This window comes from Phyllobates terribilis, unplaced genomic scaffold (assembly GCF_046119375.1).
Source record: "Phyllobates terribilis strain yellow unplaced genomic scaffold, ASM4611937v1 Scaffold_1__5_contigs__length_1240528914, whole genome shotgun sequence".
Classification (NCBI taxonomy): Eukaryota; Metazoa; Chordata; class Amphibia; order Anura; family Dendrobatidae; genus Phyllobates; species Phyllobates terribilis.
Window position 1 is genome coordinate 428,361,491 of NW_027362761.1, and position 15,269 is coordinate 428,376,759.

The 15,269-nt window shown below is 43.2% G+C and overlaps 1 protein-coding gene across 1 annotated transcript in view; it reads right to left on the reverse strand.

Moving 5' to 3' along the window:
• Window positions 1–15,269, reverse strand: part of MAN2A1 (mannosidase alpha class 2A member 1) — a 165,178-nt gene that overhangs the window by 18,838 nt on the left and 131,071 nt on the right. The window contains exons 14-17 of the mRNA XM_073677488.1: window positions 9,132–9,365; window positions 6,256–6,378; window positions 614–725; window positions 91–224 (exon numbers count right to left, since the gene is read on the reverse strand). Of these exons, the coding sequence (XP_073533589.1) occupies window positions 91–224; window positions 614–725; window positions 6,256–6,378; window positions 9,132–9,365 (603 nt within the window). The remainder of the gene's footprint in view (window positions 1–90; window positions 225–613; window positions 726–6,255; window positions 6,379–9,131; window positions 9,366–15,269) is intronic.

Sequence of the window (15,269 nt, forward strand, 5' to 3'; positions counted from 1 at the left end):
TTGACCAAACCAGGTGAATTCAAATTTCAAAAGTTTTGATCATTTCAATTTTCTGCAAAAATTGTAATTACAGAAAACAAAAAATCTTACCTGGAATCCATTGAGATCAGAATAAAACTTGTTCTGGCTGTTTACATCTGATGTTATCCTCATAACAATCTCACGATTGAATTCCCCTCGGATGTCCACAATATTAGTTAATTCTGGAGACTGCCCTTCAAGGCCTATAAGGGATGATGATATGATACAACAGACACCATATAATAGAAGTTCTCTTATACAAGAGGATCAATTTATAAAAACTTCACCAAATAATCAAAGATATTTGGTGACCCTTTTGTTTTTCTAGGAAATTAAGTTTTTTTTCTTTTTTCAAGTCATATCTATGCACTGGGATGTACATGTGAATCTCCATAACTTACCACCTTTTCCCCTTACATTTTAAACACCCTTATGTACTTATTATGATGGTAAATCTACATAAACCCATAAGTGTAAATGAACATTATTCCGCAAACAGATTGAAAAGGTAAATTGTATGAAACAGGTAAGAACACTTGACACGACAAGTAACAATCTTAGATCAATGACTGCAGGCGTCCTGAAAACTTACCTTGAACATTGTAAAGGCGAACAGTGTGTGTGACATGATTGAAGTAACAAACCACTTCACTAAAGACATCCCCACGGGTGACTCTTACAATTGGTGGCTCAGACACATAAGGCTGAAATGAAAAAAAAAAAAAACAGTATGTAATCCCCTCCCCCAAAAAATAATAAAAGAAAAACAAAAACAAAAAAAACTTTGTCAGTTCCCCAAATAGCAGGGGTGCATAACCTGCGGCCCAGGGACCACGAGGCCCTCAATGCCATTTGTGCGGCCCTCAACAATGTGGTCACATATACGCCTGACACGGTCTGATGGCTGCTCTTATGTATTCCTGAAAATGGAACCAGCACTTATAAGACATTTATTCAGTGATGTTTATGATGTTTTCTTATGGCCCTTGTTCAATCTGACAACGTGGTCCTCGTACCAAAGAAGGTTGTGCGCCCCTGCCCTGTAGCGATTAGTCCAAGCTTAACAAAACTGAACTTTTTTGCTTCATTTTGTATTTGAACATCTTAATAAGCAGAGACTGGTGATCAGTTTTTACCACTTTTGCACTCATGCCAGTTTATGGCTTTAACTTATGTTCATTAGTCTACATAAAATACAGAACTTTTAATTTACTATCTAGAAGTGCAAAGAGTTTAAATAGTGTAGACAAGCCAATATTTACAGCGAAGCTTCAGACAAAAAACAGTAGCAGGAAAAAGGAGAAGAAGAGTTGTGAATAGCCAAAGGAGGGCTATGGAGAATCGGCAATTACCGATAAAGGACTACAATACCTATCTACTTTTAATATCTACTGGTAAATAGCCCACAGAATCATTCTATTTGAAATGCCTGTATGTAGGATCTGTGCTATGCTCTTCATTAGGCAAAGTGCCATCAATCTTTTAGCATTTCGCAGGCTTGCAAAATTTTTCAGTGCTTTTTTCTGTGACACACAGGGCTGTTTGCATTAAAGAGGCACTCACATTCAGTTTTTTATTCATTAAGTGTGGGTGTGCAGGTAATGTAATGTGAGTGCATTAATATACTCCTCTAGAGCTGCTCTCCAGTGTCCAGCACCGTTGTTCTTCTCTTCTGAGTGACACCAGTAGGGCAGCATCTATCAGCTGTCCGGTTCCCTTTCACCCCTTAACGACATATGATGTCCAAGTACGTTATAAGACCGCTCCCTGACTTGGATGAGCACTCAGGAACTGAATCGACTACTTTGCCAGCAGATGATGGTTGTGACATTTACAACACGCCAGCAGGGGGGCACGTCATTCTGTGAACCCATTGGTGCCCCAGTCACGCAATCGCAGGACGCTAAGGGGTTTTCATGACATCCAGGGGTCTGCTGAAGACCCCAGTACATGTCAACACGGCACTCCTGTGAATGCTAGCTTCCAGCTGGTGCTCATAAGAGATCATGATTTTTTAAAATATATACAGTAATACGGTGGTATCCAACAGTATGTGGATGATCGCAGCTTCAAGTTACCCAAGAGAACTAACAAATACAGTGAAGAGTAAAAATAGATATTTAAACCCTCAACTGGTGAGGTGGGGTTTGCCTCACCCCAGGGAATTTTTGTTCGGCTGCCATTCATTGAAAAATGCTGGTGTGAGGATACGTGTCTCACTAGCTTCCATCCATTTGTGGGTGTCAAAAATTTGTTATACTTGTGTAATCAATCGCCAATAAGAAAATGATTAAAACAAACGTGATCTTTGCATTTTCTGTAAAAATAAGACATTTCTAAACACTGGGGTATAGGAAACCCCACATCACCAGTTGCGTGACAAAAACCTCACCTCACCAGTTGAGGGTTAAAAAAAAATATGAATTCAAAAGCACCACCCTTTTCCCCATTAAAACTAAAGAAAAAACAATAAAAAAAAATGTTGTATCACTGCGTCGATAAAAGTCTGATCTATCAAAATATAAGAATTGATTTGAAAACACTGTAATGAAAAGAAAAGTCAAAAACACAAAAAAGTTATTTTTGCCTGCTGCAACAAAGAAATAATGCAATAAGAGGCAATGAAAACTTCATCTCTACCCCAAAATGAAATCAATAAAAATGTCATCTCAGAGAACAAAAAAGAAAAAAAACAAGCAAACAAACAAAAAAAAAAGACGTTACGGGCCTTGGAAAATGGTGATAAGCAAAAAAATATATATAGATTTTTTTTAAATGAATTGATTTTTATTCCACTATTTAATTGAAAAATAAAAAAAGGATCTTCATAAATCATACTGACCTGAAGATTTATATTGTCAGGCCATTTTTTTAACGTGTAATTAACGCTGTAAATAGAGAACCCAAACAAACTATTGCGGAATTGTGCTTTTTTCAATTTTGCTGCACTTGGAATTTTTTCACACTTTCTAGAACATCACATGATAAAATGAATGGGGGTCCTTCAAAAGTACAAATCTTCCTGCAGAAAACAAGCCCTCATATGGCTGTGTCGATGGCAAAATAGAAAAAGTTACGGCTCTTGGAAGAAGGGGAGGAAAAAAATAAGACTCAAATATGGAAAATAGCCATGTTGGTATGGGGTTAAAACCACTAAAACTGTGGTATTCTCTGCTAGATCACTAGTTTCATTGTAAGTACCCACAGGGTTTACTTGTCAGTGTGTGTTCACATGTCCTTTTAGGGGGCAAGATCTTACACATGGAACCCATTCCCACCTTGCCCAGAAATATATGGATGACGCCGTCTGTGAAATGCGCCCTCATGGTATACCACTAAGTGCTACAATAAGCCTGCTTCAGCCAATATTCCACCTTTGAGATTATTTGTGCATTCATATTACAATTTCAATTCTTATTAGTTAGCATCTAATTAATCCCCCAAAAATTTTTTCCAGCGGCTTAACATTTTAGATACTGTTCTACATTATATTTCTTAGCCACTAAATAAATGTACGACAGGAGCAGTCCTTTCAGCATTAGAAATGTGAAGAGGAAACCCTCATTTCCATAAACTGCTGGCAGGAAAGTATAATGATATGCACAAGTTCAGATGGATTTTTTTTCCTTTAGCAAAATGCACATGGTGAGGAATACAAAACACAAAAAAGAGTGTACAGCACTGAACATCAGGGTATGCAGCAAAAGACGCCCACAGAGGAGATGAGGAGTTTAACTTTAAATAAATTCTTTAAGGCTATGTGCCCACGTTGCAGAAATGAAGCAGAAAATTTCTGCTTCATTTCTGCAAGTCCTCTCCCGGAAAAACGCATGCAGAATTCCGCACGCGTTTATCGCGCGTTTTCCACATGCGGAATTGCCTTGCGTTTTTTATGCATTGGACAAAGGCAATTCTGCTTGCGGAAACGCAAAATTAATTGACATGCTGCGGATTTTTGAACGCAGCATAAACGCTGCGGAAAAATCCGCAGCATGTGCATAGAACTTGCGGAATCCCATTGGGGACCATGGGGTGCGGGTTACCAAGCGTTTTACAAGCGTTTCCACTGCGAAAATTCCGCATCAAAAACGCTTGAAAAACGCTACGTGGGCACGCAGCCTAACAGTTTCTGAAATCTAGTGTGACAGTATGATAATGACATGTCTGTGTGCACGGCAGACGGACACCGCTCAGCCACAACATACACAGCCTCATCTGCAGGCTTCTCTGCCAATAACGGTGGTGGGGATCTGCTACCAACACTTATACTTTGCTATATGATTTTATACGGTGGGGATGGAAAGGTTTTTAAGTCATTACAAGAACCTTCTCAACATTTTTTCTTCTACAGTAATAAATGATGGTAGAAATATTCATTACTATCTATCCAATGTGCTATTAAAGAGAATCTATCAGCAGGTTTTTGCTATGTAATCTGAGGGCAGTACGAGGTAGGGGCTGAGACACTGATTTCAGCGATGTGTAATTTATTAGGCTGCGTGCTGTTTCAATACATTGAGTGTTTTATCAGCAGATTATCAGTGCTGGACTAGATGCCCATTTGATAAGTGGTCTGACTCCGCCCCTCCTCTTATAAGCCACTCACTGTCAACGGACAATGTACAGAGCCCGGTGTGGGCGGAGTTAGCTTTCTCAGCTCTGCTTCATGTTACATCTAAAAACTCTGATTGTATCGCAACTGCTGCACCCAGTAAACTAAGTGATAAATCACTGGAATCAGGGTCTCTTTTACTACATTATGATGCTCTCAGTGGAGGTTGCAAAAACCTGGTGATAGATTAAGGGTCATCCTTTTTTGCCCATACACTGGGCTGGAATCAACAAAAACTTCAATGGCCAAAACTTTTTTTTGTAAATTTGTAAGGCTTGCCAGGGTTAAGGGGGGTAATTTCTGACACTACAGGTACTAAAATTAACCAGCGGTCACATATACTAATAGCAATAGAAAGGTGGTGTAAAAAGGCTTTAATACTATTGGGTACAAACAAGCAAAAGTGCTAAAACTTGATTTCACCGTTCTGCACCCAAAGCTCTAGCAAGAGCCATGATAGAAAAGGAAACTTAAGTGTAAAGAAATAGAAATCTACACAGGAAAACTGCAATCTCACATTTCCTCCTAAAAGAGGTTTTCCAGTTTTGGAAAACCCTTGTTCCCTGGCATCATATTACATATCACTGTGTACTTACAATTGCTCATTTCGCCTTTCTACCCAGCTAATTCTTCTGTTTTCCATTAGGTCTATGATATCAATGATTAAACACAGACTAGCTGAATCCTTCTAAGCTCTATGTAGAAACAGGTCTGTTTTCCCTGCATGAGTCATCATTGCAAAAGTCCCTGGCAGGGGGAAGGAGTGAAGCAGCTGGGTCAGGAGTTAAGAGGGGAATGATTTTTGTAGGTTAAAGACATTTCCTGTTTCTACATAGAGCAGAGAAAATAGATGAATTTACAGGGTAGAAAGGCAAAATGAGAAATTGTAAGTACACAGTGCTTTGTAATATATTGACTGAAATATATTAAGAGGATAAAAGCATTTATGGGAGTGCTTCTTTAACCTACCTGGGTCCAGTACAGAGTCTCCACCACTGCTCCCGATGTTATGGTCTGCAGTGCTGAGATCACATCAATAGCGCTACAGCCAATCAATGCACTTAATGGCTCTGAGCGGATCATGCTGTCAACTCAGGCAGAGCCTCTGAGCTCAATTATGAGCTGCAACGCTGTCTACGTTACGTCAACGCTGACATCAATAACAGACACTGGGAGCAGCGGCCAAGACTCAGTACTAGACCTGAGGAAGGTGAGTAAGGCTTTTTTTTTTTTAAAACAAAAAACAAATTGCAGCCCAGGGAGCAATCAGATCTGTCATATTTCACATAATAAACTACATATGGTAGAAGGTAGATCTTTAACTTTATGAGTCAGGTGTGGTGTCTAGGTGTATTTACTTTGAAAATGAATGTCAGAATTGCTGTATAAACTATTGTGAAAGTTTTTCTGCACACTCATAAAATGCAAATCAGGTCAAAGATCTATTTCATAATGTATTCATTTTGTATTGGGAAACCTGGTGACACCCACTTTAAAAAAAAATATATGAAATTTCATCATAAGGGAAAAAAAAATTCAGTGGATATTTTAATTTATGACCTATTTAAAATACATTCAGATGTAGAGAAAATCCGTGGATCTATAAGGCAGGTCAGGCATACCTTGGCATCAGCATCGGGCAGGAACAGGTAAGCTCCACTTTTATCCCTGTTGCTTGTCGTACCATACCAGCTAAATTCCACCTTCACGTTCTGAATTTTTCCATCTTCCTTTAGTTTCATTTGCTAAAAAATGTTAAACAATAAACAAATCATTTAAATGTCAAAGACCAAAAGTAGAAGGGGGGAAAAAGTGTTGTGATCTGTTCTTTTAACCCTTTCGCGCCAGAGCCTGTTTTCGCCTTCGTGACCGGGCCAATTTTTTCAATTCTGACCACTGTCACTTTATGAGGTAATTACTCTGGAACGCTTCAACGGATTCCCCAGATTCTGAGATTTTTTTTCGTGACATATTGTACTTCATGATTGCGGTAAAATTTCTTCGATAGCACTTGCGTTTATTTGTGAAAAAAATCGGAAATTTGGCGAAAATTTTGAAAATTTAGAAATTTTCAAACTTTGAATTTTCATGCCCTTAAATCAGAGAGATATGTCACACAAAATAGTTAATAAATAACATTTCCCACATGTCTGCTTTACATCAGCACAATTTTGGAACCAACATTTTTTTTTTTGTTAGGAAGTTCTAAGGGTTAAAAGTTGACCAGCGATTTCGCAAAATTACAAAAACATTTTTTTTTTTTTTTTTTTTTTTTTAGGGACCACATCTTATTTGAAGTGACTTTGAGGGGCCTTTATGACAGAAAATACCCGCACTTTTATGTGCGCCTAAAAAAACTGACACCGTGGGATCACAGGCCAGACGGCGTCCACAGTGGCCTATATCTGCCTCATTACAGGGAATCTTCCTTCATGGGTTCCGTCTTAATCACGTATTTCAGAGATTTACACCGAAACTCTGGTGTAAGTGCTCAGTGCAGAGCGCAGGATAAATGTGAGCAGAGCCCTACTGTGATCTTTGGGAGACATAATAAACAAATCAGTAGCAGGTGAAGAATTGTTTTTATTTATTTTTTACGCCGTTCCTCGTGTGGTATAAGTGATGAGATTACTTTATTCTTCAGGTCGGTGCGATTACAGTGATACCAGATTTATATCAGGTTTTTATGACTGACAGCTCTCACACACTAAAAGACGCTTTTTTTTTTGCAAAATCTAGTTTTTGCATCGCCATATTTTAAGAGCTATAATTTTTCCATATTTTGGCCGACAGTCATGTGACGGCTTGTTTTTTGCGGGACGAGTTGACATTTTTATTGGTACCATTTTTGGGTATGTGACATTTTTTGATAGCTTTCTATTCCGTTTTTTGGGAGGTAAAATGAACAAAAAACAATTCAGGTATTGTTTTTTGAGTTTTTTTTTATGCCATTCTGCGTGTGGTAAAAGTGATAAGGCAGCGTTATTCTTCAGGTCAGTACATTTACAGCGATACTACACTTATATTTTTTTTATGTTTTGGCGCTTTTACACAAAACTTTTATATTCTGAGAGCTATAACTTTTTTATTTTTCGGCTGATGGAGCTGTATGGCGGCTTTTTTTTGCGGAACAAGATGACGTTTTCAGCGGTACCATTTTTATTTACATTTGACTTTTTGATTGCATTTTATTCCACATTTTGTTTGGCAATATGATGAAAAAGCATCGTTTTTTTTTTTTTTGCTCCGTTTTTTACTTATTTTTTTTTTACGGTGTGCACAGAGGGAGTTAGTGTGACAGTTTTATAGATCGGGTTGTTTCGGACACGGCGATATCAAATATGTGTACTCTGTTTTTGCATAAATATACTGATTTATTGATTTAATATTTTATTTATTTATTTTGCAATTTTTTATTTATTTATTTATTTTTTTTTAACAGTTTGAAAACTTTTTTTGACTTTTTCTTTTTACATTTTTACTTAGTCCCTGTATGGGACATTAATTTTTATTTTTCTAATCACTGTTCTCATGCAATGCAATAGACATGTATTGCATTGCATGAGAGCTCTGCTGACAGTGTAAAACTGTCATTATCTCCTGCTAGACTCAGCTGCAGGCTGACCCTAGCAGGACACCATACATGGCAGACCCGGAGGCGGTCATGTGACCTCCGGCTGCCATGACGACGCCAGGTCCTCTCAGACATCAGGGGGGCCGTCGGAGAGGTAAGTGGACAACCCCCTCTCCTCTCACTATCTTCTAAATGCCGCGATCGCTATAGATCTTGGCATGTAGAAGATAGCAAAGGGTTAACATAATTAAAACCTGATCTAATCACGTTCTGATGATGTCCCCTGTCAGAGCTGTCGCTCTGCAGCGCACCCGCAGCGCTTGCAGGACCCTGGGGGTTCTGAGCGCTGCGGGACCACTGATCGTTTATAGACGTCAGCGCTGCATTTCTTTTAATGGGAATGCATTGTCAAATCACTTTTTATGTTAACATTTGTTAAAAATTTGTGATTTTGTTCTAATTTTGATCACATCTATTTCTTAAAAAAAAATCAAATCTTGCTCTTTTCACCTTAGCCACAGAGCCTCATAATAAACTGACCCTTTTCATTTTGTAGAAGTCACTACTCAGCAGTCAACTCATTGTGGAGGGGCAGAATTACAATAAAAGGTAACAACTCTATTTCAGGATCGCTCTATGACGGACAGAGCTGCTCTTCTTCCTCGAACTACATAATGGTCTCTACACATATTACAGAGTATTCCCACAAAACACCTCTCCAATAGAAGCTAGTGAGCCAATGCCTGGCTACAGGATCTGGAAATCTCTGAAGTGCTGTTAGAACAAGATGGCCTCCCCAATAAAAAAAATGACAAAAAATGTAATAAATAAAAAATAAAGTATTTTGTTTTTGTTTAAACAAAAATCCAGTCAAATTATCTCAACAGAATGATTATTCACTTTGAACTGAGAAGAGTCTCTTACCTCCAGTAATCCAGAGGTCTCTGAAAACCAAAGCTTTAAATAGGAGTTCTCTATAGTCAAGTCGGTGACAACATTATCCAGCTCATTGACATGGAAGAGTCCATCAGACAGGATTTTGTTATTTCTGCCTCTGGTAAAGAGAGTGTAATCAGCCTTCACAGACTCCTCATCTTCACCTTCCACAAGCTGGTAGACAGCTAGGCCAAGAGGTGGCAAGTGGGCCACAAAAGAAACCTAAAGGGCACAATTGGTGAGACAAAAGATGTACAAGAAATTCAGAATAGTCATTAATAGAGCTATATAAGAAATGTCCATATGTCTCCATTAACAATTCAAAAGCTTTATCTTATTCATAAGAAAGGTAGAATAACAATTTACAGAAGACAGACTCCCAGCTAATTTTTAGCTTTGTCAGCTCACACTGAGGTGGTGACGAATTCCCAATATAAGTCACCACCATCATTCAGACGTCAGTCATTTTTCTTATGAAAAACGGTCAGAGTTTCATAATGGCGTTTCATAATGGCTTTTGATTACAAACATATCAGAATTGCTCAGTGTCAGTTTTTACCATTACAATGTGATCTGTTTTTTGCCAAAGACAACCCCAAAACAAAACTGATAGGAGAAGCTTGTGAAATCTCCCATCAGTCAGTGAAAGAGGGACCGCACACGGATAGTATCCAAGTGTTGTCTGATTTTTTTTAATGGATCCATAGATTTGCAATGGCGAGTTTGATCAGACATTCAGATCAATATCGTTCATGTCTCTATGCTGCTGTGCGGACTACATGGTCTGTGAGGGGAGAAAAAAATAATCAGATGTATGAACTACCCCATAGACTATAATGGATTTGAGGGGTATCCATCAAATACTCGGATAGTTTTTCTCATTTGAGTACTAACATCTGTACTTACACAGAGAAAGACTTCTGGTCCACATATAAAACCCTGTGTTAGTGGTGAAGAGCAAGGTAGGCTAGGGTTAAATCCTAGCACAACAGGTCCTGATTAGGTGCACCTGGATAGCTAGGACTAGAACCAGGCCATGTGTTCCTGGGCAGTCAGCGGGGGGAAACTGAGCAGAGTGGGTTGTGCTGGAGCTGGAGAGAGAAGCCAGAATCTCTCAGAGGAGACTGAACAGGCCGTGTGCACCAAACTGCAAGTATCGCTGCTTCCTATGGACGATATCTGTGACCAAACTGAGACTAGCTCAGCCATGTTCGAGTATTCAGGGTCTTTAATGTATTAGTTAGTGTCTGGACAAGGCTAGGGATTTATGTTTATAGTTTTATTTGGTGCTGTGCAACCAGTGGAAATAAACACTATTCCGTGTGTGATATAAAAGAACCCTGTGGCTTTAAGTTCCAAGCGGCTACCCGCGAGAGTCAACCACTATAGCGGCTAGTCCGATTTGAGGTAACGTTGCGCAGAAGACGACTATCAGTAAGTAGTTGAATACAACTACACTGCACGCATATTTATAAGGGAGTAGGGAATAAAAATTTAGCTGGGAGTCCTTCTTTAACGTTATTTGGATGTGAGGCAAAAAAGTCAGTAACATGGCTTGTTAGCATTGCATTTTCCTCTGTATTTTTTTTTTATTCTCCGCTTAACTAAGTGATCATTGCTACATGCTTTCTCCTGCTGGGTTCCAATCTATTGGGTAAAATTCCTTTCTTCGGTCAGCTGGGATTTGATTTTGTCAAATTAAAAAAAAAATGTAAGGAGGTAAAAGACGGATTTTGGTAAGACCTTACCTGTAAAATCCTTTTCAGCGAAGGAAGGAAGGGAGACACAGATCCATTACTAGTGGGTAGGCGGAGCCCCATAGGATAGTTCACCTCAGATTTATAAAAAGTGACGACCGGCCCCTCCAGCTTAGGCTCCTCCTACTCCCATGATTCTCCAGTCCGTACACAAGCTAAGGAAGAGCAGATAACACCAGCGGAGCAACACAACCCCTTCTGAAAACTCAGAAAAACGAGAGAACAGGTTATGCATATAACAAAAAAACAACAGTCCCAGGCACTACTCAATGGACCTGACAACTGCGATGAGCTGGCAATGCTGGAACAGAGCCTTTGCGCGCCGACCCCAGCCCAGATAACCGCCATCAGAGAGGGGTCGCGCCGCATCTGAAAAGCAATAAAACACTTCTGCCATGGGAGGGTGCTGTGTCTCCCTTCCTTCCTTCGCTGAAAAGGATTTTACAGGTAAGGTCTTACCAAAATCCGTCTTTCAGCAGCAGAAGGGAAGGAAGGGACACACAGATCCATTACTAGTGGGACGTCCCAAAGCAGTCCAGAACTCAAGGGTGGGAAAAACAGTGGCAGAATCACCAACTCCTCAACAACTTAGATAAACGCGCAACCAGCGCTAAACACAAGTTAAAGAGATATCCTAAACCACCGCCGCCTGCAGGACCCTGCGTCCCAAGGCCGCATCAGCGGAAGCACTGATGTTCACCTTATAAAACTTTTTAAAGGTGTGAACGGAGCGCCAGGTAGCCGCCCGGCAGAGCTGAGCTGCCGAGGCCCCTTGACGAAAAGCCCACGACGAACCCACAGCTCTCGTGGAGTGAGCTCGAACCTTAATCGGACAAAGCTCGCCCTTGAGCCGGTACGCCTCTAGGATAGCCGACCGTATCCACCGAGCTATAGAGTCTTTGGAAGCCCGCTGACCACGCCGACGACCAGCAGGAATCACAAAAAGAGAGTCCGACTTCCGAAACCCTTGCGTGATCGCAAGATAGAACTTTAACGCCCGTACTAAATCCAACGAGTGCAAGGCCTGCTCCTTTGAATTCCTCGGTTCTGGACAGAGGGAAGGCAACAAGATGTCCTGATTGACATGGAAACGTGAGACCACTTTAGGCAGAAAGTCACAACGGGTGTGAAGCACCACGCGATCCGGATGGAATTCCAGAAAGGGGGGCGAGCAAGAAAGTGCCGCCAACTCAGAAACCCTTCTCAAGGAGGTGACAGCTACCAGGAAGGCCACCTTCCAAGAAAGCAAATAAAGCGTAGCAGAATCCATAGGCTCAAAAGGCCCATGCTGAAGAGCCTCCAAGACTATATTGAGCCGCCAAGGAGCCACAAACGTCTTCCGAGGCGGAAACTGACGAGTTACCCCGCGAAAAAAGGAACGCACATCCCTGCGCGAGGCAATAGCCTTCCGAAAAAGCAAGGATAGAGCAGATACCTGACCCCGCAAAGTACTAACTGCCAGACCCTTGTCCAACCCATATTGCAGGAAAGCCAATAAGTTGGGAATGGAAAAAATCCTAGGGTTTCTTGACGATTCAGAACACCACGAAAATAAGGCCTCCCAAGTTTTGTGATAAACCCTAGTCGTAGCAGGACCTCTGGCCGCTCGCAAGGTGGAAATGACCTCGGCTGAAAACCCTCGACGGGTCAAGATTTCGGTCTCAAGAGCCACGCCGTCAAACGAAGAGACTTCAGGTCCAGATGACGAATGGGACCTTGGGTTAACAGGTCCGGATGAAGAGGTAGTGGAAACGGAGGCGCTGCCAGAAGAGACACCAGCGTTGAAAACCACGCCCTCCTTGGCCAATCCGGCGCCACCAAAATTGCCGAAATTCGCTCGAGTTTGATCCGCCGAATCACTAGAGGCAGTAAGGATACCGGCGGAAACACGTAGATCAGCTCGAACTGGTCCCACGGGGCTACTAGAGCATCTACCGCCACGGCCTCCGGGTCCTTGTACCTGGACATGAACGTCGGAATCCTGGCGTTCAGCCTGGATGCCATCAAATCCACTTGGGGAGTCCCTCAAAGGGAGCACAGCAGTGCAAACACTTCCGGATGAAGACTCCATTCTCCGGGATCCACTTGCTCGCGACTGAGAAAGTCCGCTGTGATATTCCGCACTCCTGGGATGTGAATCGCGGAGATGGCTGGAACCCTGGACTCGGCCCATACCATGATCTGAGAGACCTCCATCATGAGTCTGGAACTCCTCGTCCCGCCCTGATGGTTGATATACGCGACCGCTGTCGCATTGTCCGTCTGAACTCGGACTGGCAGACCGCTCAAAAGGACCGTCCAATGACGGAGGCAGAGAAAAATCGCCCTCAACTCCAGGATGTTGATCGGCAGAGAGGACTCTTCTGACGACCAGACCCCCTGAATCCAGAGATCGTTCCAAACTCCCCCCCCAGCCCGTCAGGCTGGCATCGGTGGTTATGACCGACCACCGCGGAAGGAGGAATGATGTTCCCAGGGATAACACCTCCGGACGTAACCACCATCCGAGAGACTCTCGCACCCTGCGGGAGATAATGACACTGCGATCCAGCGAGGTCGGCGATCGATCCCAACGGGTCAGAATGAGATCTTGGAGACCCCTGGAATGAAATTGAGCAAAAGGTACTGCCTCCATTGTCGCCACCATCAAACCCAGAAGGCGCATACACCTTCGAAGGGACATTGCCGACGACGACCTCATAGCTTGAACATGGTGACGAAGGCTCGCTTGTTTGTCCGGAGGCAGGGACACCACTGCCCGTACCGTGTCGAAGTGCATTCCCAGGAACAGGATTGACTGTGACGGCTCCAGTGATGACTTCTTCCAATTGACCAGCCACCCGAAGTCCTCCAGGTGCTGAAGGGAGAGATCGCGAGCTGTCACCGCCTCCTCCGCTGTGGACGACACTATCAACAGGTCGTCCAGGTAGGGGAGAATCGTAACCCCTTGCCTTCGAAGGATCGCCATAAGTGGCGCCAGAATCTTCGTAAAAACTCTGGGCGCCGAGGCCAACCCGAATGGTAGGGCCACAAACTGGTAATGGGCCTGACCTATGGCAAAACGCAGGAAGCGCTGGTGGGCCCTTCCGATGGGGACATGCAAATAGGCGTCGTGGATGTCGATTGACACCAAAAAATCATACTGTGACAGGGCCGCCACAACAAAGCGAAGAGATTCCATGCGGAATTTCCGGGTCCGGACGTGAGGATACAATTCTTTGAGGTCCAGAATGGGGCGAAACTTGTCCTCCTTTTTGGGGACCACAAAGAGGTTGGAGTAAAACCCCCTTCCCTGGTCCTCCGGCGGGACCGTAACCACTACACCATTCTGCAGAAGAGAATCGACCTCCCACAGCAGAGCAGCTGCCAGCTTGGGCTCGGACGGGATGCGAGACTGGCGAAACCTGTCCGGGGGTCGAGAATGAAACTATGAAATAGCCTGCCGACATAACCGGTGTCATCCAGGCGTCCGATACGTGGGATGCCCAAGTCGACTGGAATTGTAGCAGACGACCCCCCACCCGAGAGCCCTCGGGTGAGAACCTGGCGTCAGTCCGCATTAGCGGGCTTCTTGTCAGTTTCCCGTTTGTCTTGACGGAAACTCTGTTTCCAGGGAGTACGGGTTTTCTGAGAGGTCTTCTTTCCGGAAGACGAGGGACGACCCGATCCCCAAGAGGGCTGACCGAACCGTCCCCTGGGTCGAAAGGACCGACGACCACCACCGGCACTTGACTTGCCAGACTTAGGCGCCACTGCTCTCTGCTGCGGCAAAGCCGTATCCTTTGCTTTGGCCTTAGCAATCAGCTCCGTGAGGTCAGAACCAAAAAGCTGACCACCCTTGTACGCCAGACTCCGCAAACCTTGCTTGGATACTGCGTCTCCAGTCCACTGCTTAAGCCACAGTGCTCTTCTGACTGTGACGGCTGAGGATTGCGCTCTGGACAGAACCTAAGTAGAATCCAGAACTGCGTCTCTGCCATAACGGGCAACTGGATGAGCCCTTCTACCTCAGATAGCGGGGTCCCATCTTGCCACGCCGTCCGTAGCTGATCCAACCACCGCAGAGAAGCCTCACCAGCACACATGGCTCCTAAAGAAGCTCGGAACCCCTGACCCGCGGCCTCGTAGATGGATTTCGCCGCTAACTCTGTCCTTCTGTCTAGCGGATACTGCAGACTCGCCTTCCCTTTAACAGGAAGTAACGAAGATTTGCTCAGCTGAGATAAAGGTACGTCTACCTCAGGAGAGGGAACCCAATTAGCGATAGTCTCCGTGGAACAGGGATACAGTGCATCAAAAAGCCGAGTCCCCTGAAAGCGCTTATCCGGACACAGGCGTTCTTTCTCCACCACCTCGTTAAGCTCATCGA